The sequence below is a fragment of the Astatotilapia calliptera genome, chromosome 3 (assembly GCF_900246225.1).
Source record: "Astatotilapia calliptera chromosome 3, fAstCal1.2, whole genome shotgun sequence".
NCBI lineage: Eukaryota > Metazoa > Chordata > Actinopteri > Cichliformes > Cichlidae > Astatotilapia > Astatotilapia calliptera.
The window spans coordinates 35,009,466-35,032,073 of record NC_039304.1 but is presented as its reverse complement, the minus strand read 5'-3'; the positions used below and the strand labels follow the sequence as shown (position 1 = coordinate 35,032,073).

At 40.0% G+C, this 22,608-nt stretch overlaps 2 protein-coding genes across 2 annotated transcripts; one reads left to right on the top strand and one right to left on the bottom strand.

Moving 5' to 3' along the window:
• Window positions 1–1,942: 1,942 nt before the first annotated feature.
• On the bottom strand, window positions 1,943–4,477 carry rbp4 (retinol binding protein 4, plasma). Its single transcript, XM_026163087.1, has 6 exons — window positions 4,393–4,477; window positions 4,008–4,110; window positions 3,761–3,897; window positions 3,543–3,649; window positions 2,779–2,991; window positions 1,943–2,526 (listed from the first exon to the last, which is right to left on the bottom strand). The coding sequence occupies exons 2-6, from the start codon at window positions 4,107–4,109 to the stop codon at window positions 2,489–2,491; spliced, it is 597 nt and encodes a 198-aa protein (XP_026018872.1). The 5' UTR covers window position 4,110; window positions 4,393–4,477; the 3' UTR covers window positions 1,943–2,488.
• Window positions 4,478–10,688: 6,211 nt separating this feature from the next.
• Window positions 10,689–21,949, top strand: pde6c (phosphodiesterase 6C, cGMP-specific, cone, alpha prime). The gene is made up of 22 exons (XM_026163084.1): window positions 10,689–11,401; window positions 11,991–12,143; window positions 13,003–13,092; window positions 13,233–13,373; window positions 13,468–13,542; window positions 13,659–13,723; window positions 14,598–14,664; window positions 14,893–14,940; window positions 15,033–15,182; window positions 15,439–15,582; window positions 15,902–15,967; window positions 16,087–16,242; window positions 16,744–16,851; window positions 16,948–17,057; window positions 17,139–17,226; window positions 17,318–17,418; window positions 17,552–17,659; window positions 17,821–17,884; window positions 18,194–18,268; window positions 18,394–18,477; window positions 19,542–19,695; window positions 19,785–21,949. The coding sequence occupies exons 1-22, from the start codon at window positions 10,934–10,936 to the stop codon at window positions 19,835–19,837; spliced, it is 2,568 nt and encodes an 855-aa protein (XP_026018869.1). The 5' UTR covers window positions 10,689–10,933; the 3' UTR covers window positions 19,838–21,949.
• Window positions 21,950–22,608: the final 659 nt, after the last annotated feature.

The window sequence follows — 22,608 nt, the reverse complement described above, 5'->3', positions numbered from 1 at the left end:
TTTTTTTTTTTTTTTTTTTTCTCATTCAATATCCAAACAGGTGCGATACTTGAATGCTTGTGTAGATACGTTTTTTTTTTTAAATAGAAGGGATTTGCAGGATACTCTTAACATGCAAATCGCTCGAACATGTACTTCAGCTCTTTTTGCCATTAGAAAATCACCAAACATCTTCTTATTTACAGTTTTTAAAAAAAAAAAAAAAAAACTTTAAAACTCCATCCATATAGTTACATCTGGGGTCTCTGTTTAGATTTTGCTGTTTGTTAAACTCTTGGTGAATCAGTGTTGTTTTGGTGTGTAAATGTGTGTGTGTGTGTGTGTGTGTGTGTGTGTGTGTGTGTGTGTGTGTCACAGTATTTATTCTTGTTTTTGTTTTTAATTGGTGAACTACTGTCTCTTTTCAGTGATTTAGTTTTATTTTGCTTCAGTGTGTATCACCAGACAATGTTTTGCTTTTGTAATGGCCTTCTTTCTATCGAGGGACTATTGTTTATGTTATTTTGCATAAAAGTTTACAAGCCTGTCTAATATACTCCACTGATGAAACGGCTAAACACACACTTTCTAAACTCCTCTTCTTTTCCCTCCATCATCATCGGCAGCAGTAGTCATGTTTCTTTTTGCCTGGCTTTATGCGAAAGTGTTATGTTACCTAATTAGCCATGTGTTTTCGGTTATGTCAGTGATGTTTGTGCAATTGCTAAAGCATTTCTCTGTTTAACGTGTAAACAGCTGTGTAAAGTATCCCAAACCATGACCAAGTTTTTATTTGCCTGAACTGAACCAGACTTAAAATGTACAGCAGTCGGGAGCTTATCTAGTCACATGTGGGTGGTTGTCCCTGTATTCTTTCCTGTTCAAGTGAAGCTCACTTCCATCTCCACCTTGACTTTTCAAGCCTGCGGCCATTTAAAGCTGGAATTAGATTGCATGAGTTAATTCCTTGTACTAAACTATTTAAGGCAGGGATTACCAAAGGTCCTCCCGGTAGGGGGAAAAAGAGGTTAAGGTGTCTATTCTCGCAGCCTTGGCAGTGTGACCAGTTGACATGAAACGAACACTGCTGTGCATCTTATATGTGGTTGTTTTTATTTGGGCTAGCTCTCATAGAAGATCCAAGAGTCCAAGTTTTATCATTAAGTTTACCTGTTTTTTGTTTTTTTGTTTGTTTTTGTTTGTTTTTTTTTAAACCTGATTTATTTCAATCATGTACACCAAAGTAGTTTTGCCATGATCTGTACTGTACTGTACAAAAAATGTGCAATAAAGATGTAAATCTCTTCCCAGCACATCTTCCCCTGTTTAGTTTTTCTTTCTTTTATTTAGTTGTTGATATTTTGGAGGGGTTCATATCAATCTATACAACAAGATCAGTTGTTTTCCAGGCAAACTTTAACCTATGCAAATGTCAGCTAGCATGTTGCTATTTTGCATGTACAGTGTTCACAAAGCTTATCGGCTAAAGCAGGGATTCTTGTGTTATTTCTTTTTATGGCAACTTCACTTGCAGAAGCATAAAGAAGTTCACACCCCATGCTTACTAATTTAGCAATTCGTACCCATTTACAAAAAAAAAAGATGGTAGCATCATTTTCTTGTTTTCCACAAAAATCATATTAAATAAACTGATGTTCACCACTGATCAGAATGTGCAGTATGTGTAAATTATAAATATATTTTCCCACTTTTCCATGCTAGTTGCTTAACAAACATATAAGAAGCCATAGCTAGAAGCTTAATTTGTACCATTGTGTTTTTCCCCTTTTGCTTTGTTTTCTTGTAGCGCAATTATAAAAGATTTAAAAAAGCAAAAAATTCTACTTGGCTGTACTTTTGATGTGTTTTGTCTGACAGAATCCAAAAGCAACGACACGAATTCATTATTTGCAATCCAGGAACGTAGATAAATATTTAAAGGGCAATAAAGAATGAAGTGAGCCACAGTGGTATGAATGTTTTATTTCAAAAACTGGATCAAGAAGCAAACGTCATATGAAGAAGAAACAACTTAACTGCTCTTTTATGACCCTATAAATATATAGCACATGAGCTAATGTGTATCTGTGTATGTATAGTTAAAAAACAATATCTCCTCGAGGACTACAAGATACTGTGCATTCATTAGAACACTGAACCAGTGTTTTCTTTATAATAAACATAGTGGTTCTTACCCAGAGCTGCAGTACTGCTAAAAATCCAGGTTAACAGATAATTGTTTGTCACATTGAGAGAGAGCTGATTGGCTGATTGCATAATTCTGTCATTCTGATTGTTTGTTTGTTTTAATGGTACTCATGAGGGAATATAGGAAGAGAACAATAACAACCATCTTTCCTTTTAATTTGAGATTGCAGCTATATAAATGTGGCTGTTCATAGTTCAATTTTGGTTCATTTTTAAAGAAGAATGTGCTGCTTTTTTATAATAGAGATGGAGACAGAAGAGGTGACTAAGCAGTGGGATTCAATCCAAGATCAGCAAAGTGTCACTGTGGGTCAAGAGATGTGCCACTCTCACAGAAGCCTGCAACACAAGGGAGATAAGTAGCATTATTAACTATATGGTAGCTTAAACATCTTTATCTCCTGCATGCGTTAGTACTGAGCATTTTATTTTCCTATATTTCTGAAAATATTGGCAATATAGGCCGGGCAGACACTGACCACAAGAATTTTCACCTTTTAATTTAGTCAATTATTCACTTGGTCTTTTACCCTATTGAATGACGGACTGATAAAAGCCACAGATCAAAGAATCAAAGCATAGTCAACTCACCGGTGTGTGCAACCCGTCTGTATTTACCCAACAGACAGAGGTCTGTCTTCTTCTGGAGGACAACTGGCTGGTCTTCTGGCCTTAGGCCAGTTGAGTGACGAGAGAATATGAAGGAGTACCCATCTAGGCAAGTGCCATCAGCGTCCACTAGTCTGCAGGAGTAGTGGACTGCGTAGTTGTCATAGTCAGTGTCAATAACCCAGTGGTCATCATCTAAGAGCACGGAGAGTGTGGAGGAGAGGTTACTTTTGCAAAACCATTCATTTACAAATTTTCAACTTACATACTGAGAAAAACAAAAAACAACAAAGAAAGTATGAAGCCAAAATAACAGAAAAAAATATATATATATATGTATATTTTTTCACTTAAAAAACCATTAAAGTAATATTAATAATACAGCTGTTTGATCCAGTGGTGGATACTGATGTTTTAGTGATTGCATCCCGTGTCTAAAATTATTACTTAACCTCCTTTTTCTTTAATAACACAGTAAATACATAGTCATACCCCCTGACGTTAAAATTGAACTCAACAAAACACTATTCATTTTCCAGTGTCCGGGGTCACGAATTAAGTGCAGCAGTTGATAATTATGTTATATTATCAGTTGGCTTAAGGTCAAAACCCCCTTGGTGGTGACTATCAAGTAACAATTACAGTGTCTGGTCGTTCATTGTTGAAAGGATTTCTTTTTAAAGTCTGAACAAAGACAAATTTGATTCAACATGAAAGTTAAAGGTGCTTTTCACTTCATAACTTACTTCCTGTCTGCAAGTAGGATGCAGCTCCCCAATACTTCATCTTAAACTTTGCAGGGTCAGCAGTCTCCTCGAATGTGGCAAACATGTGGGCACACATCTCCCAGTTGCTAGAGGTCAAACAGAGAGAATAAGTCATTACAAAAAATGCGAGACAAAAAAAATCTCATATTGCAAATTGCACACGTTCAAAGCAAAAGGCTCCACAGAACAGAGCCTACTTGAGGATGATGACTCTGCCTTGGGCGGTGGCAGTCATTTTGCCATCTTCTTCAATATTTATCTGGGCTACGACGTTATCAAGCAAGAACAGGCCTTCTGGATCCTTCTTCCCTACAGCATACCATGTCCCTGCATACTACGAATAGAAGAACACATTAAAGAAAAATCACGGTGGAATAGTACTACTCAGAAATTATGTAAAACATTTTTTTTAAATAACAACGTAGTTAATATTTTTCAACTCACCCTAGTTTTGTCGAAATTCTGCATGACGTTGATGTTGGCTACCTGGCAGTCCTGTGCCCAGGACAGTGCCAGGAGAGAGAGGGCTACAACGTACCGAAGCATTCTACCTCCGAGGAAAGAAGAAGAGAAAGAAGGCACAGACCACAGACAGTTAGAGAAAAAAAGGAGGCATAATGGAGAACAACAACAGAAATACAGACATGCACACTGCACTGCAAGTCCTCAAGACGAGCAGAATGTGATGAAACTCCAAAAAGTACTTCCACAGGGCTACAATAGTGTTTAAAAAATAAAACCAATACCAGAAAAAATGATATATCTTTAAATATTTGACTGAAAATGTAAAAGCAAAACCCCCCAAAAAACAATCCATATGAGTGTGTACCTTGATACCACAAAGACTCCAAAGAAATCCTCTGATTTTCAGTCTGGACTGGCCTTAAATACAGCTGGCCAGTATTACATAATAACTTCTGGAGACCCAGAGCGCCCCTGCTTTCCCCACAGCGAGTTTGCCTTCCATTGGACAAACATTTACATAACCGCAGACCCCACTCCTATTGATTTATGTGTTCTGCACATTTGGTGGACCACCCCTCCCAATCTCCACCACAATATCTGTTTTTTCACTTATTGCTAAAGGATTCCTATTTTTATCAATGCAATGACTGGTAGAACCAGAAAGATCGGATCTACATGTATATCTTTTTTTGAGGGGGGAGGGTTCTTTCTGTATTTGCCAAAGAAATCATAAAACACGCTTTGACCAGCATCTGTGTTATTGCATCAGTTGTTTTCATCTTCCAGCTCCGTGTTTGTGTAACTGGAGCTCAGAGTCCACGCTCGGCAGAAAATAATCAATGCGAAAGAAGGGTGATTACGTCTTTTCTAAAAGCAAAGTCTGAAGTTTCAAACGGAGGTCAATAATGATAGGAACTGTTAGCACAACATATATGGAAGCTGATCTTTATGTATTTTAACCTTTGGGATTAATCCATGTCAATGAAATCCAGAGCGCTTAATGCTGTCGATCATAGCTGAACACAAAAGAAGCTTATCGATCGGTTCTTGTGCTGAAGAAAGTGGATCGTGCTCGATTGCCATCAGGCATGAACAATGTTTCCCAAATGTTTCACGCTTGCATTATTTTGTTTTTTTGAAAGGTTTGCACAGTTAAAATACACTTTGGCATAAAAAAGAAATACCTACTCTACTCTCTAAGACAGGTCTGTTTTTCGTCTGCTGGGGCTTTTTCTTTTAAATACATCGATGCTGTTGTTTTTCACTAAGATCGTAAAACCGGTCTTCTGAGAGCTCAGCTGAATAAAGAAGAGCAAAAGTGAAGCCAAACATCTGCAGATTGCATAACCAAAGAGCTGGCCAGCTGAAAAACAGGGCAATCACTCTTGAGTAGAAATAATAGCTCCTGGAATTTGGCCAGAGGTGCTGTAACATTTCACAGTTGTGAACGCTGGCCAAGAAGCTATATACATTGCACTGCCAGATTTGTCTGTGCGTTAAACATTTATTGTGTGCTGGTGAATAGGAATGTAGTGCTTGAAGTAAGAGCGAGTTTCTTTTTTCTCATGGAAAAGTAAGTTAGTAAAAATCCCTGTATAAAATTGGAACTTGAGTAAAACACCTCATGGCTACATCCACAGTCCCCATCTGAACTTTGGAGCTTTGAAGAGGGCAAAAGCACTGAACACGCGCCGATTGAATTTGGGTAGAGTAGTATGTCCCCTTGTAACATAATCCAATCAAATTCCACCCCTACCTGTGCCCTTAAGGGCCAAAATGTAGGACTGACAATGTCAAGGTGTATTGGATATACATTGTACAGATTTGATCACGATTAAATGATTAGGAGTGCAATTTGCAAATCTCATCTCATCTTATCCAAACAGATCAATCATTCACAAGGATCCATTAAGGGCAGTGGTTTTTAATCATTAATCGACCTATTTAGCAAAATGCTTACAACTTTCTTATGTTCCAAATACTGGCATTCATAATTATTTTATAGTATCTTTTTTTTAATTGCTGTCTTTTCTGTTATTATTCTATTCCTCTACATATGTACAGAATTCACCTGCTTGCTGCTACTACTGCACATTCACCTAATGTATATACTATATATATAATGTTCTTCCTCTACCACCCCCACCCCCACCCCCCATTTTTGCACATGTCGAGGAGCGTGTGTTATACTTGTATAACTATGCATGTGACAAATAAAGAACCTTGAAGCTTGAACCTATGTAAGCGTATAAAGGATACTGAGCACAGAGACTGAAGAAGTCACTCGGATGAGTGACGAAACATTTCTCCCACTGAAAACGCTACGTCCAGATGTACATAATCAACCTTTTGGGATATATAAAGGATAGTGCACGTGGGGGTTGGGGGGAGAGGACACATTGTGTAACCAAGGTAAAACAAGTTCACATCTGTGAAGCTTAAGGTCCAAAAACACAATGATGTCAAACAGTGAATGAATAATTATCAACACAAATCGGCTGTCTGCATTATTTATAAAATCATTCTGATTTTGCTACAAATTCTGTTCATGATTTATTTGTTATTGGTAATGTTACCATATGTGGACATTAACAAAAGGTAATAGTTAGTGTTACATTAAGAATATCATCTATGTGTGATATCATTAGGGTCTTTAGAAGTGGTAGTAAAAACACTCCATGATCACGATATGCAGTTATGGTATCCACATTTTATTAACATCAAGAATCTAATGTTAACCATGCCCCAGATTGTATGGAGATAGCACATAGACACATATAAACATACAAGCCAATAGTCTGAGGAGTGAAAATGTGTCTGTAAAATAACAATATGACCTGGACTTTGGGCACAATTTGGCTGAAGACTCTGTATAAGATCCTTGTATGTAATTTTGATTAAATTCAAACTAATACTGTTTCGTTCTCTTGACACACAATGGATTCCACAAGCTCATGGGTCCTTTGGCTAGATGAGCTAATAATAAAATAAAAGCTGTGACAAATTCAGGACTCCTGAAGATACCTGGTGTTAATCAAAACTGATTTAACTTTGACAGTGTGACTTCATGTGTGACAGCTGAGCTGCCTGGTGTGTGCATAATTTGCCATGGCCGATCCTTTTCTAAATATAGGTTTATGTTTAATAGAGGGCATGGTTAGCACCAATGGATGAAGAACATTGAGAAGATCCTGGATGTGAATCCATTGAGCTGCCAGGTGGGTTTTCTGTTTGGCATTTGCGTGTTCTCTCTGTACCTGTGTGGGTTCTCTCCAGGTTCTCCAGCTTCCTCCCACAGTCCAAAACATGCTGTTGGGTTAATTGGTGATTATAAATTAGCTGTAGGTGTGAGTGCTTTTCTGTCTCTCTGTGTTAGCCCTTATGATAGATGGGCAACTTGTCAAAGATGTACACCACCTTTCGCCCTATGACATCTGGGATAGGCTCCAGCCAAGATGCAAACCTGAACTGACTAAAAAGACGGATGGCTTTAATAGATAAAAATGTGCTTAAATGATAATCCGCTGGCAATGCATACTGCCATGTCACGAAGAATGACTCCTTTAAACACAACTTTACCTCCTCATTGATATCCTACTACTATCAGAAAGATCAAAAAGATTTGTTACAGTAGCATGCACTGCACATAAAAACATCTCCTTCTGTTTGCTAGTATGCATGGATCATGTAAAAGTAACAAACAAACACCTAAGTAGTGTGTGCTTATTAATCAAAGGTGAAAAAATCTTACAAAAAAGGAAATAAAAGAAAGGATAATGAATAAAATGAGGGCATATTTGAAAGAAAAAGTATATTAGACTGACAAATTTGGTGTCTTTGTATCCAGAAAGAAACAATTCCTAATAATGCTTATGCACCTGAGGCCTGTACTAGCTAGCTGCTTTCCGTCCGTGCTGGTGGGCAGATAAAGTGCAATGGTTAGAAAATTTGTGTTTGGACATGTTTGATCTCACAGTGCTTCGTCTAATAAATGTGCAAATACATTCCGACAGGACCTGAATTATGTTGGTATCAAATGTTCAGCTACTGAACTACTACTGAATGAATGGAATTGCAGAGAGATCAAAATAACTGGTCCTTTTGTCCACAGCGTCATATCCTGAAAAGTACTCAAAACACACAAAATATAATAAAAATGTTTTTTTTATATATTTGTAGAAAACACATATGAATACACAACCAAGAAAATACCCATCTGATAGCTGATTTTCTGTCTGCCTGTCCTTCCTCCTCCACACACTAGAAGCCAACCACCTCCTCCCGCTGTGAAATTGACTAGTCTAATTTATTTCCACAAACCCTGCTAAATCCGCACGCCCACACACACACCTTTTGTAGTTCTCACTTTTGATAGGCTTGTCTCCTTAATCCTTACAGCAGAAACAAAAAAATAAATAAATAAGTAGAAAAAAAAATGGGACACTCCTTTTCTCAAAGACCTGCCAGCAGCTAACCAGACAGTGGCGTTCGGTTAATAATAGCCAGCCATGGTTGTTTTGTACCCATCCAAGTTCAGCTAATTGACCAATTTCCAGTTCCAGCACTGATGCCTCCACGAAGGTTTCATTAGAGCGCAGGTAGGCTGCCCACACACTGTGAGCTTTAAATAGACGATTATGGCCAGGGACACAATCGCTGCCAGAGACTGATGCTATTTAAGTAAACTACTTCCTCCACTGTAGCAGCAACCACAATAACACAACAGTGACAAACCTAAAGCAAGGTTGGCTCGCTAGGAAAGCCCTCAATTTAATTCATAACTACAGTTAACAGTGACTGCACATTAGCCTGTAGCAGGGATTCCCAAAGTGTGGGCCGGGCTCCTGGTGGACTGCAGAAAAACATAAATTTAGTTCAAAACTGCTTACTTAGTATGCACCGTTACATATTTACATAAATGTATTTATTTATATAAAAAGTGAATTAAAACTGGTAATTGGAGATGTTTAGTTTTTGATATTACTCATTACTCTGACCTAGATTTATTGGAGTTTGTGTCCCAGTGGTGAGTGGTTCATGCATTGGGTAGTATAGCTGGGCAGATCTATTTAAATATTGATAGTATCAATACCGATGCAGGTATTGGTAGTAGTGATACTAGCACAATAGTATCAATCAATATAATAGGATACCAGTCTCTATCCTATTATTTCAGGATGTAGGCCACTGAGTTGTGTTGAATTAATTATTTTATTTGGAAATTACAATAATATACCTCAAACACTCACTATGAAAAATGACCCAAAGTGCTTAAGAGACAAAACCAAAAAACTCCCAACCCAAAAAACACAGTTTCAAAATATAATAAGCACCGAAAAAGCTGTTTTGTTGTGTTAACTAATTGTTGTGGAAAGTAAAAGTCACATTGATTTGATGGTCATTTAAAATGTGTTCAAAATGTGCGAACTGCTGATGATTCATGTAATAGATCATAACACAGTTACACAAGCTGCCTTTTGAAGTTAAAGGTTTTACTATCAGTATTGATATCAGCAATACTGGCTCTGCATTTGCTTGGTGTTGCATTGATATCAACATTACTACTGGGTAGCACTAGCCAGTAATTTATAGCCAACAGTCTGTGTTGTTTATGCTTATTAAATAATATTTTCAAGGTAAAACATCACTTTGTCTTGTATTTTGATTAGAGTGAAGATTTAAGATTGAGTGGGCCCCATGAGAGTTTGTGGTTTTTGAGTGGGCCACAGCACTCTTGATGTGACTTGATCTGACTGTTTTTTGTTGTCTCTGTATCATCATAGGGTCTATATCTCAAAGCACCTTGAGGTGAGACGGTTGTAGTAATTTGGTGCTGTATAAATAAAACTGAATTTGGGAATGGCTTGCCTGTAGGTTGGTGGAGGAAGTGATAGAATACTGCTGTGTATCTCGTAGAAAGCTACTTTCAGCTGCTCGCTGTCACACGGGGTCACCACAGCATGCAGCTCTGCATGTTTTGTTTTGGCAGAGTTGGACGCCGGATGCCCTTCCTGACACAACCCCACAGGGGATTTGTGTCTCAGGCTGGAATCAAACCAGCAACCTTTCACCTGTTTGCTGAATGTGTAAACCACTAGACGATGGATCCTCACTGATGTGACTCTTATATACAGCTAGAAATGAATATTAGGGCAAAAAAACACTTATTTTGGGGGCAAATTTTTAGTTGGGGTGCTGGCCAGCTATTTAATCCCCCTACAGCTGCAGGGATGCAAGTATCAACCAATTTGATGGCAGCTATTTTTAACCGAATCAGATAAATACAGGTAACAGCATCTTACTAAGACGTTAATGAAGCTTCTGTCCTATTGAACCGCAGGGGATAAATTAGCATTATTGGTAACACCTGTGTTGCTATTTCCTGTCCTAAAGGTAACTAAGGTCTGTGGACTTTAGTTTCTCGCCAAAATGCCTGACACCCTGTTTCTTCAGTGACAGCTCCCTTTTGTTATTCTTTACCTCTCCACCATGCCCAGTCTGACATCTGACCTGACAACAATCTGTTTCTCCTCCCTCCAGCTTCACATAGCAAGGATTGCCCAATATAAAATGATCAGGCTGGGATTTGCGGCCTAAGGACGCTTAAAGCAGGAGGTTTAATGTCATGACGTCACGTTAATTAGCGCCACTTTGATCCTTTCAGCCTCTTAGCCGCACTCTGCCCTGTTCTGTCTGTCGGTTGCCACGAGATGCGTTACTCCCTTTGGGGACCGCGGAGGAGGATGCACAGAGGCTCAAACGGACACTATTGATCCATCCACCCCTGCAGGCCCCAGCACAGCTCCTACCCTCCAGCTTGGCACTTTTTCCCCTGCAGGTGATGCTTTTTTAAAAGAAACAAAAACAAAAAAGGGGGGGACTGTGGCATAAAAAAGAAAGAAAAAATGGCAGACAAGGATAGTGTGGAAAAATATCTGGAAAACAACCCGCAGTTTGCAAAAGAGTACTTTGATAAGAAGCTGCGCGCTGAAGCTCTCACCGCCGCCTTTGAGGCCAACGTGGACATCAAAGACACCGCTTCGTTCAAGGATGTTAACGCCGTGCTAGAATCCGCCATCATTTTCGAGCTGGTCAAGGAGCTGCAGAAGCCGGAGAACATGGAGCAGGCCCTCCACAAAGTGCTGCAGAGAGTGGCCCTCATCATACAGGCTGACAGGCTCAGTTTCTACATGTGTCGAGGCAGAAACGGAACACTTGAGCTCGCCACCAGCCTCTTTGACGTGACTCCGACCTCCAAGTATGAGGCTAACCTGGTCGATCCGCAGACCGAAATCGTTTTTCCTCTGGAGATCGGTGTTGTCGGTTTTACCGCCACCTCCAAAAAAACGCAGAATGTTCCTGATGTGTCAAAGGTGAGGAGTTGTGACGTTTTGTGCTAAAATAAATAAACAAAACAAACTCAAAGAAAAAGTAATAATCTAGGTTAAAAATAAATAAATAATAACAATAATGACTAAATAAAATATTTTTTTCTTTTTTTTAAATAAAGGCTTTCATACAGAAATCAGCTACTATATAAAAGAGGCAATATCATAGTTTGTATCTATTTCCTACATTTATATTCATCTTCCCTGTATTATTTATATTTAATAAGGGTCCTGCTATAGTAAATACCGAAATAAGCTAATAACAGAGAGGAAACATATATTTTTCACATATTTTTCACATCGTGCCATGTTTTTTCTAAACCAGGTAAATATCAGAATTATTTGTCATGTGTCTGCATCTACTGCAAAAATGTGCCTGCAGCACTGATTGTTTTCATCTTCTAACTGAAGACAGTTACTAATTATATAAAAATGTAATGTAGTTGTTTGTTTGAAAATGAAAGGTTTTGGTAGTTGATGAACATATGAAAATTTCACGGCCTTTGTAGTTTCAAATAAATAGTTTGGTTTAATAAGACGTGCTGAAAGTTATTTGCTTTTTCTCTCCCCTCAGAATAACAAGTTCTCTGACTTCGTGGACAAACAGACTGGATACAAGACCAAATGCATGATGACCTTCCCTCTGATGGCTGAAAAAGAGTGCCTTGGAGTCGTCATGGCGCTAAACAAAATAGGAGCAGAGCATTTCACTCCAGAAGATGAGGCGGTAAGGATACAAGCTTAAGTGTGTGTGTGTATATATATATATATATATATATATATATATACATACATATATATGGGTTTATCCCTAATGGCTTTCAGCGTGTGGCATTACATAATGTTATTAGAGTGTCATCAAACGATTATTACGCCCTCTTTGTCTTAACGTCTAAACTGCATCTTATTTGGCAGTAATTGTGTTAAACACATGCATAGTTGCTCTTCTTTTACTTTCAAAACCCTGCGCTCAAGCCGTTTGAACTGTGCAGCTAAATAAAGGTTATTGGCGTAATTACATCTTACCAGTGGGGTGCAAAACACTTCAATTATGTCAGTGGGAGCCAATCAGACCTGAGTGACTCGGTGCGATTGCTTTCGAGCACTAACGTTTAAGTAAGGCATAAAGATTTAAGTATGATTCTGTTATCTCTGTAGTCTGCATCAGAGACCATTCACTACTGCCTCTGAAGCCATACGCTCACAATGAGGTACAATTACTGGAAGATTAAACTGGGTCAGAAGGAAATTGTGGTTTTTTTACAGACTCTTGGGAGTCTGGCGATAGTGTCTGGTAACAGTGATGATTTTCAGAAGGAGAGAATTGGTTGATGATGTGCAGGGCAAAGCCTTTAACTCCTAAGATGAAAATCTTGCACCATACAAAAGTAATTTCCAGCATTTAAGAAAAAAAAACCCCACGCACTTAGGATCAAAGTGAAATGAGATTTCACCTGCTTTCTATCATATTGTTCCTACACAGTTACCGTTATACGCAAAATCGTGTTGCGAAGTTGCACTGTAGCAGTAAAGGTTCTCATGTGTCACAGCTTTGAACCTGCTGTCTAATCTGATTTGGTCCTTAGCTCTTCCACAAGTACATGAACTTTGCTCAAGTCGTCGCCCTGCAGCACTACACAGCCTACATGTGGAATGTGGAATCCAGGAGAAGTCAGGTAAACCCAACTGTGCCGTGTGTTCAGTCTAAAATCACTGATGATTCTGTCTCCTTTAAAATCTGTATTTAAAGAAAAAACAAAAACAAGCATTTCCCCCACATGCTTTCCTGCATTCACGTTTTTACTTCTGACTTTAGGTGCTGCTCTGGTCAGCCAGTAAAGTGTTTGAGGAGTTGACAGACATTGAGAGACAGTTCCACAAAGCACTGTACACCGTAAGGACCTATCTACAGTGTGAAAGATACTCAGTCGGTCTGTTGGACATGACCAAAGAGAAGGTTGGTTTTGCAGAATTGATTCAGTTATGCAGTTAGGTAGCTGCACACATAAATAACCCGATGCAGTCATTTCCTGGGTTTTATTTTCCTCCAGGAATTTTATGATGAATGGCCGGTGAAACTTGGAGATGTGGAACCTTATAAAGGACCCAAAACACCAGACGGCAGGGTAAGACTTTCATTTATATCTTCATTAAATCAGCTCTCTTTTTCCATGTGGCATTTTTACCTAATTACATTTTTTTTTGCAAAGATCATCATCAAGATCATTTGCTTTTTGTACAGGAAGTCAACTTTTACAAGATCATTGACTACCTCCTGGAAGGCAAAGAAGAAATCAAAGTCATACCGTGAGCAACACCGGCTACATACAAATGCACTCAAACATTTCATTTCAATATACAACATAAAAGCCAAAGTGCACTTCCCAAAACCGCTGACTTTAAGTAAGTAATTTTCTGCTCTTTATCACTTCTTCTCCTTCCCGCCTGTCAGCTCTGGCATCACTACATTACCCAAAATGAATAATAAAAAAAAATAAAGTCACTAACGAGGAGCCTATAGAGAGTTTAAAGAGCTCGTCTTGGCACAGCAGTGCGTTAGGATCATGATATTCATTTGTAATTTAATTAGTAATTTAACAACAAGTCAAACTACTAATTAAATTGAGTACAATTACTTTAATAAACAATTTGATTACATGTGAATTGTTCTGGTAATTGTGTTACATAAGTGCAAACTACAACTTTAAATCGACTGGAATCTGGTCAAATAAAACTTACTTGAGTCAGTTTACCACAAGAATGAATTATTTTAAGAAATAAACATTTCATTTTTATATTTCAGTTGCATTTTACTCAAAACTATTACCTCATGTTTATGGGAGCAAATAATTTTTTTGCGAGTATGTGTCCTTGACTTGTAATTGAGAACATTATAAATTTGAGAGGCTATATTTTTCAAAATAAAAGTCCTAGCTAGTCCATGTACAAAATGGTCAAAATTGCAGGTAGTCAGTACATTTTAAAATAGATGAAGCAGTCACGCTTGCCCACAACATTAATCTTCTATTTAGATAAGAAGTAATTCTGGGGGGGGGTCTGATGAATGTTATTTGAAGACTAACAAGAAGGTGTATATGAGTAAGTCTGCTTTGAAAGAGTGCCCACTGTTTAATATGTGTCTCACTCAAATTCACCTTGCTGCGTGTGCTTCTTTTTGCAGTGGTCCCCCAGCCGATCACTGGGCTTTGGTTAGCGGCCTACCAACCTATGTGGCAGAGAATGGCTTTGTAAGTACATTTTCTTTTTAGCTGAATTACCAAAACGAGCAAAGAATGAAAGTAACCTGTGTACCCAACAACAACTGATGCGGTCTGATTAAAAACCAGTTGTGCATATAACCGGTGCATTTATGTGGAATACAATCTGCAAACTTTAAAGGCCACATGCAACAATCAAAGATAGATTGATTAAAACTGTTGATACATGTGAAAATATTTTTTTGTGACTGCTTGCAGATTTGCAACATGATGAATGTGGCTGCAGACGACTACTTCACTTTCCAGGTGCGGGACTTTTTCCTCTCTTTGTGCTTGGATGGTTAATGCACATTACACGAAAACATAAAACGTATAAAACACATCGCCGTGTCTTTCAGAAAGAGGCTGTGGACGAGACGGGGTTTGTCATCAAAAACGTCCTGTCGCTGCCCATCGTCAACAAGAAGGAAGAAATCGTGGGCATCGCCACGTTCTTCAACAGGAAAGACGGCAAACCGTTCGATGAATATGACGAACAGATCACTGAGGTTGGCGTCCTCTCTCACCCTCGCTGTGACCCTCACACACAGTGTCATGTTGTTGTTTGTATGTAAATCTTTAGCACTCCTTCTCTGTAGCAGAAAACTGCATGAATTTGCATGTTGGCTGTATTACTACGCATATATTACACGAGGGAAAGTGTTTTTACAGGAGTTTGATGTAAATCAGGGTTATGCGGGGTCACAGCTCAGTAGATCCTGCTTCTTTTTTCTCATGCTTTCTTGATCTCGTTGTTTGCACCAGGCCCTGACACAGTTCCTCGGCTGGTCAGTGCTGAACTGTGACACCTATGACAAGCTGAACCGTATGGAGTGGAGGAAGGATATCGCCCAGGAGATGCTCATGTACCAGACCAGATGTACCACGGATGAGCTGCAGTCCATTCTGGTTAGCGTCACCTTGCCTTTTTCTTTCCCGAAACTTACCTCTGACCTCTCAGCATTTGTTCGAGAAGCAATTTAAGCAGGGATTTAAAGTAGTCAAAAGGTAATGCACTGTGAAAAGCTTATTGAGTAGCAGTCCTACATTACCAGCTATTAGGGAACTGATAGGAGGTCTAATGGATGATATATCCACTTGGCAAGAGAAGATTTGACAAGAGTTTACAAGGGTACTTCTGGGAGTACTTGTCTGAAATCTCTGAAAGTATAACATAACATGCAATGTAAATGTCAGCTGAAATGCTTGTTCTCTCGTTTACAACCAGAACACCAAGGAGAAGTTTGATGCTGATCCTGAAGACTGCGACCAGAAAGAGATGTACAAACTGTTGGTGAGCTGCTCATCAGTCAATCGTTTCATTTAGTTTGAACCAAAATAAAGTTGGTCCACAAGAAAGACACTGTAAGCATTTCAGGGAATAAGCCACGCATGTCATGTGTTTCTGTTCAGAGGGCAAACATCCCGGTGGCAGACAACGTCAACGGCGAGAATCTGTACCTGTTCTCCTTCAGCGACTTCCCCGTGACCGAGTTCGACCTCATCAAAGCCGGCATTCGCATGTTCTTCGAACTCGGAGTCGTCGAGAAGTTTAAAGTTCCCGCAGAAGTGAGTCCTATAATCAGACGCTTGCTTTGATAAACCTGTTCAAACAAGACACGCTCGAACTGCTCTCCCAGTTCTTTTATCATTTCTCGACGTGGCGTTCTTGTCCTTAAATGCTCCCGAAGCAAAGTTCTGATGCAAACATAAAGATGATCATCATGTTCCAAATCCTTTGGAACTTAAAACTGCTGCTATTTTATTAATAATGAGAGAAGAGACGAGCCTTGGGGACACAGAATGTTCGTGCCATCATCTGTGAATCTTTTTTGGCAACAGGCAAGCTGCCATGGCTCTGTTTCACTGGGAACAAAGAAGTGGATGCGATCCTTAATTAGACTGTCGAAGCGTGCCATGCTGTACTGCAGTAACAAATATGAGTGATTCTCTGTAGTGCTGTAGGGCAAGAGTTGCTTTCCTTAGGCATGAAAAGAAAGTGCACCAGCTATACAATTTCCTCTCCTTTTTGCTTTGTTTTTGAATCCGAACCCTCCCTTTCCCCCTCAGACACTGACCAGGTGGATGTACACCGTGAGGAAGGGTTATCGTGCCATTACCTACCACAACTGGAGGCACGGTTTCAACGTAGGCCACACTATGTTCTGCCTGCTGCAGGTAAGGCCTGCACAACATCCAGTTCTTGCTACATAGATTAAGCACAAGCCTTTTAAACTTTTCTAAGCTCTTATTTGACTCTTTCTTCTACTACAGACAGGAAAGCTAAGGAAATACTACACTGATCTCGATGCCTTTGCCATGGTGGCCGCTGCTTTCTGCCATGATATCGACCACAGAGGAACCAACAACCTCTACCAGACAAAGCAAGTCAAACCGACTCTTTTATGATCGTGTTTGGCAATATATGGAGCAGTGTCTAAACTGTCTCTTTTTTCCCCCTGTAGGAGTGCATCTCCTCTGGCCAGACTTCATGGCTCCTCCATCATGGAGAGACACCATTTGGAGTACAGCAAGACTCTAATGGGGGAGGAGGTACGACATTTTTTCTTGTCCAGTAATTTCAGTTGTGATATTTAAAAAGGAAAAACACACGCGTTTGATCACTATTTATGATCTCCCGCAGAGCTTGAACATCTTCTGCAACCTCCAGAAGCGTCAGTTTGAGAATGTGCAGCACTTGTTCGACGTCTGCATCATCGCCACAGATCTGGCGCTTTACTTCAAGTAGGTTTGCTGCAGATCGGCCGTTTTGCAGCCACAGTTAATGCGAGACGTAAAACAGCGGCTAGTCGAAGACGTGATCGCAAAAGCTGTAAAAAAGCAGCCCAGTTGATGTGACCTGTTTCTCTCCACACAGAAAGAGAACCATGTTCCAAAACATCGTGAATGCCACGGAGCCAATGACAGACGAAAAAGAGGCCACGGCTTTTGTTTCCAACAACCCCATCAGGAAGGAAATCGTCATGTATGTAAACTGATTGAACGTGCTGAGAAAAGTCTGTCAAGTTGATTTTAGAAAGATGAGGAGATTTCTGAGACAGCAGGCCACGGCAAATCATCAGCGTGTTGCACGTCCTGTTTTTTTTTCTTTGTCCCTCTGACTGTGTGTTTGTCTCACACCTTCAGGGCCATGATGATGACAGGTTGTGACTTGTCAGCCATCACCAAGCCCTGGGAGGTACAGAGCAAGGTGGGTGACCTTTGCAGCGCTGACATGGCCTGATTTCAAAATATCAGGTGAAGTTCACAAGAAAATAAAAACTCTCACTAATACGGGAAGAAATAAGCTATTTGTGTTATTCTGTTTGATATCAGTAAAAAAGTTCCATATTTATAGCTGCTAGAAGACATCCTGACCTGAGCCGGTGAAATCCCATGTGTAGTTTGAAGAGTACTGAAAATAACTCGACGCGCTCATGCTGTACTTCCGCCACTGCGTGCCTTTGATTTCCCTGCATCATCACGCTTTGTTCTGTTTGTCGCCCTGTTTTGTCTGCAGGTGGCTCTGATGGTGGCTGCTGAGTTCTGGGAACAGGGCGATTTGGAGAGAAGTGTTTTGGACCAGCAACCAATTGTAAGAGCCGCACCCCCTCCTGTGGCTTTCTTCTTGTCCGTTCACGTTTTGGTTTGTTTTTTAGCATTACAGAGCAACTGTTTGACCCTCTTTCACCTGAAAACTCTTCCTCTTGTCTCTCTCAGCCCATGATGGACAGAAACTGTGCCGAACAGCTCCCCAAGATGCAGTGTGGTTTCATCGACTTTGTGTGCTCATTTGTGTACAAGGTGAAAACTTCTTTTTTTTTTTTTACACTGTGCCGCCGTGCCAAAAGATGACTAGTGGAGGCTGGTAGTGAAACAGACAAGAAAGGAAGTCTGGTCTATGTTGCAGTAGTTTATCTGTATTTTTAAACAAGCGCTAATACTACTGCAACTGTGTAATCCTACTGTGAGGGGCCTTTAAGAAAGGCAGAGCCAAACAAAAATAACTTAGCACAGTCATTAATTTTACTCGGAGCCTTTATAGTGTTTCCAAGGCAATAATATTTATTTTCAAGCCCTCCTGAACAGCTCGATGAAAAGCCAGGTGTAAGTGTTCCCATATTTCATAAATAATAATTAGAACAGAGAGGACTCTGTGGTGATAAAGTTGAACACCAAAACGATACACCAAAACGTCACTGCACAGCGCAGGAGCAAAAACATTGGTGCCGATTGCAAACTGGCAATTTCACACGCAGTGTCATTATTAGCTTTACAGAAAGCAGCACAGCAGCATCAACCATCTTAGGTTGTGTAACAGGATGTATTGAGATTACCAGTTGAGCCCAGAAGGCCAGCTACACGACAGGTGAAGAAATTTAAAGAAACTACAGGACCTTTGGGGACACCGTGCTGGTGTGGTTTGGGTCTGTTTGTCCACAGAGAAGAGACACAGGCATGTTCTGAGTGATCACCTTTGGGATTTTTCCTAATCATGGCACAAAGAAACAAAGGACTCTGTCTGTACCTGATCAGTAAATTTATAGCAGGCGTCCTTCAAATACCCAGCATGCTTTCTGGTTCTGACTTTAAGCCCAGCCATTTCTTTCTCGGTTCAAGTTTGGGCACCAGTTCTACATCACTGGAAAGCGTGTATAAGTAATTAGTGTTGCTGTTAATTTGTCACCAGATGGTATTTACACTAGAATAAACACATAGGCTACATCCATGAATCTGCTGTCCTTGCAGGCCGGTGCTGTAAGAGGCAGAACATATTAGTGCAAGAGGGGGGAAAAAACTGCATTCTTCCAGTTATTATATAACATAAGTAACACATACTTACATTTCATTTGTTTTTCTTTTCCCAGGAATTCTCAAGGTTCCACAAAGAGATCCAGCCTATGTTTGACGGCCTGAACAATAACAGGGCACACTGGAACGAGCTGGCTGAAGTATACAACGCGAAGATGAAGGCCATTGAGGATGAGAAGAAGAAACTAGAAGAAGAGGAAGCCAAGAAAGGTAAGAATATCTTTGTGCGATCATTAATCTGTTGGCTCGACAGAAGAGTTCATCTTTCTTTTTTCTTTTTTTCTTCTTTGTATATTTAGCTGGTGGTGGCGGCGGCGAAGGAGGGAAATCAAAGACGTGCACCATCTGTTAAGTTCCACCAGTGCTTGGATCTGAACTGAAACAGTCTGTTTAGGACTAATCTAGACAACACTAGTCTTTCCTGGTCTGAAAGCTCATCTCATCGAAGCTTTTTCCTCGGTGTGGTCTCGCCTACACCGCTATAGTTCTGGTTATTCGCTGTTTCATTCATGTAGTCCGGTCCAGCCCTGTATGGTCTAGTCTGGTTCTGTGTAGCCTGCCAGGTCTGGTCTGCACTGCAGTTTGGAATAGACCCACCTAACCTTTTCTTCAAGGAGGGAAGAGTCAGAGACTTCACCGTGAAACCTGGAAGAGAAGCTGTTCGACTTTGAAAGACACGTTTCTCCTTCCTGCTGAACAATGCTGTGGACATTTTTAAAGAAAAATCATACTGTCGCAAAAATTCCTTAGCGTTAACCAAAAATATTTCTGACATGTTTTAAAAGTGTGGCTGGATAAACTTAAATATTCAGGAAGGAAAAACTAGTTATGTGTAGTTCAGATAGGGTGCAGCGTGTGGGGTGTACACATGCCAAAGCATGTACAGTGCTGCAGTAGACAATTCAGAGAGCGCTCCTGTTGGCAGTCAGTTAACACGCAGTATATTTTAATACTGTAGGTCGCACAACGCACTTAGCTGCTGCTATTTTGACAGTGGCAGACGTGATAAAGTGAGGGTAATGTAACGTCATGGCTACGGACCTGAGGAAAGGGGCTAAAGGGAATGTGTGAAATGAATTCCTTCACATTAAGAGTAGGAAAGCTGCAATCTGAGGGATCTGTTAATGCTTTAGTGGTGAAAAGCAAGGAATGCATGTAATAGTGAGAAACGCACTGTCTTGAAATAAAGACCGATGTCTCTTACCTCAAAAGGCACTAAGAAGCTGTGTGAAGGTGTTTGTATTTTAATATGCAACTATATCTATATATACTTATATTTTTTTTTTGATTATTTGAGTATTTTGTACTTGGACTGTCTTGGAAGGAGGATGGAGGGGAGCTTTGAAAGAGGACAAATTATCACTAGAATCACATCCAGACGTCGAGTCTGTGTTTTGAACTTTATCGTCAGCTTTGATGAATTCCTCTGAGCTGCGCTGAACTGGGAAAAGACACAATTTTACTACACGGGTATTAAGATTGAACTTACAATTTCTTATCGATTCCATTTAAAAGTCTTTTTAAATGTGGATGATTTCACATGTTTATAGTTTATGGCATAGGAATTGTAAAATGTAAATTGTATAAACTTATTGAAGGTTGTAAAGGCAACTTTTGCTTCTTGTAAGCAGGCGAGCGTTGCAGTAGATCTACCTCTTCTGTAAGAAGATTTGATTGCCTGCCAGTGTTTGCGATCCACACAGCTTTAAATAACCGTCTTACTGAGGAGGTAAAAAAAAAGGCTTATCATATATATGTGCAGAGACTTGTTTTTGTGAAGATGCAGCTAGAGCATCATTGATTGTACGGTGGTACAGGCCAAAGTCGTCTCCTTCTTTCTTCATTGATGTAACCGTGAGACAAATAAGGCAATAACTGCTCAACTCAGTGTAAATCTATGCCACCCACGTAAAACCAAATTGAACTGATCTGGGCTGAAAACGTAAGAGTTTACAGTGCAAGCAGAGTGCACTTTCTTGTTAGCACTGCGGCTGTGGCTTTCATCTCCCTGTTACGCAATGTCTCCTCTAATCAATGTGGCATCAATCAGAGGCACTTGATCCTATCAGAAGGGCTTTGGGAGTACCTGGAAACTACCTTGTCTGCTGCTTGAGGTGAAGCGAGGAGCCGTTGTAATCCCTGGATCCAAAACTGTGCAAGAAAACAAACATTTACGAAATGTGAGAGATATGTTTCAGTGATTTCATAATCTTATCTTGCTGCACACATTTTATATGAAATCTTACACCATCAGTTCTGTCTCCAGTTATGTAAAAAAAAAAAAAAACAGCCCCTTGGCTTTTCTTTTGGATCATTTGTGTGACACAAAAAAGCACTATATACTTTCTACTTAATCCATCAACTGTCATTCAGACATTAGAGCTCTATCATTTGATGTATGAAATGACCTCTGTATGAGTCATGAGATGTAATATGTGTAAGCAAATAAAGGATATTATGGATGCAAAAGAGTAAAGAGCATCGCTTTTTTGGGCTTGAAAATAGGACAGCACGTGCAGAGGCGACGTTTTCTCTCTTCTTCGCAAGTTGAGTTATGCCGATTAAAATTAAACACAGGCAGAGAGTGAACCTGAGATCCTCTGGGCTTAGCTGCGACAGTGCTCGTCGGAAAGCCATATATCACCGGGGGATCTTAGAGGCTCCAAAGCTGGATGAGCCATTGGGGAAAGAGGATCAGTGGATTGGTTGTGATCCCTGCCCGATTCAGTACCATCTCACTTTTCTGCTCAGTGTTGTGCCTGTGACCTGCTGTGTGCAAATTCCGCCTGGAGAAAGCTGGAAATTGCACATTGAAGTGTAGGAAAATAACACAATTAAAAGCGGCTGCAGCAGTGCAATCCAGCGTGTGCGTTGCATAGAGAGGACAGGATGCTGCTGAGGCCTCAACTGACAATGTGAAATATGTGACATGAAACACAGAGCAGTAATTTATCATTTCGCCGCACGCTTCTGCGCCAACGCGACCCTTCGATCCCCGGAGAGTTTAGAGGTCGGCGAGTGCAACTCTCTTCACAGTCCACCTCTACTGGAATAAAAAGTTAGTGTCTTATTATAACTCGGATGGCTGAGATTCAGCTGATGTTAAGACACAAGTAACCAATA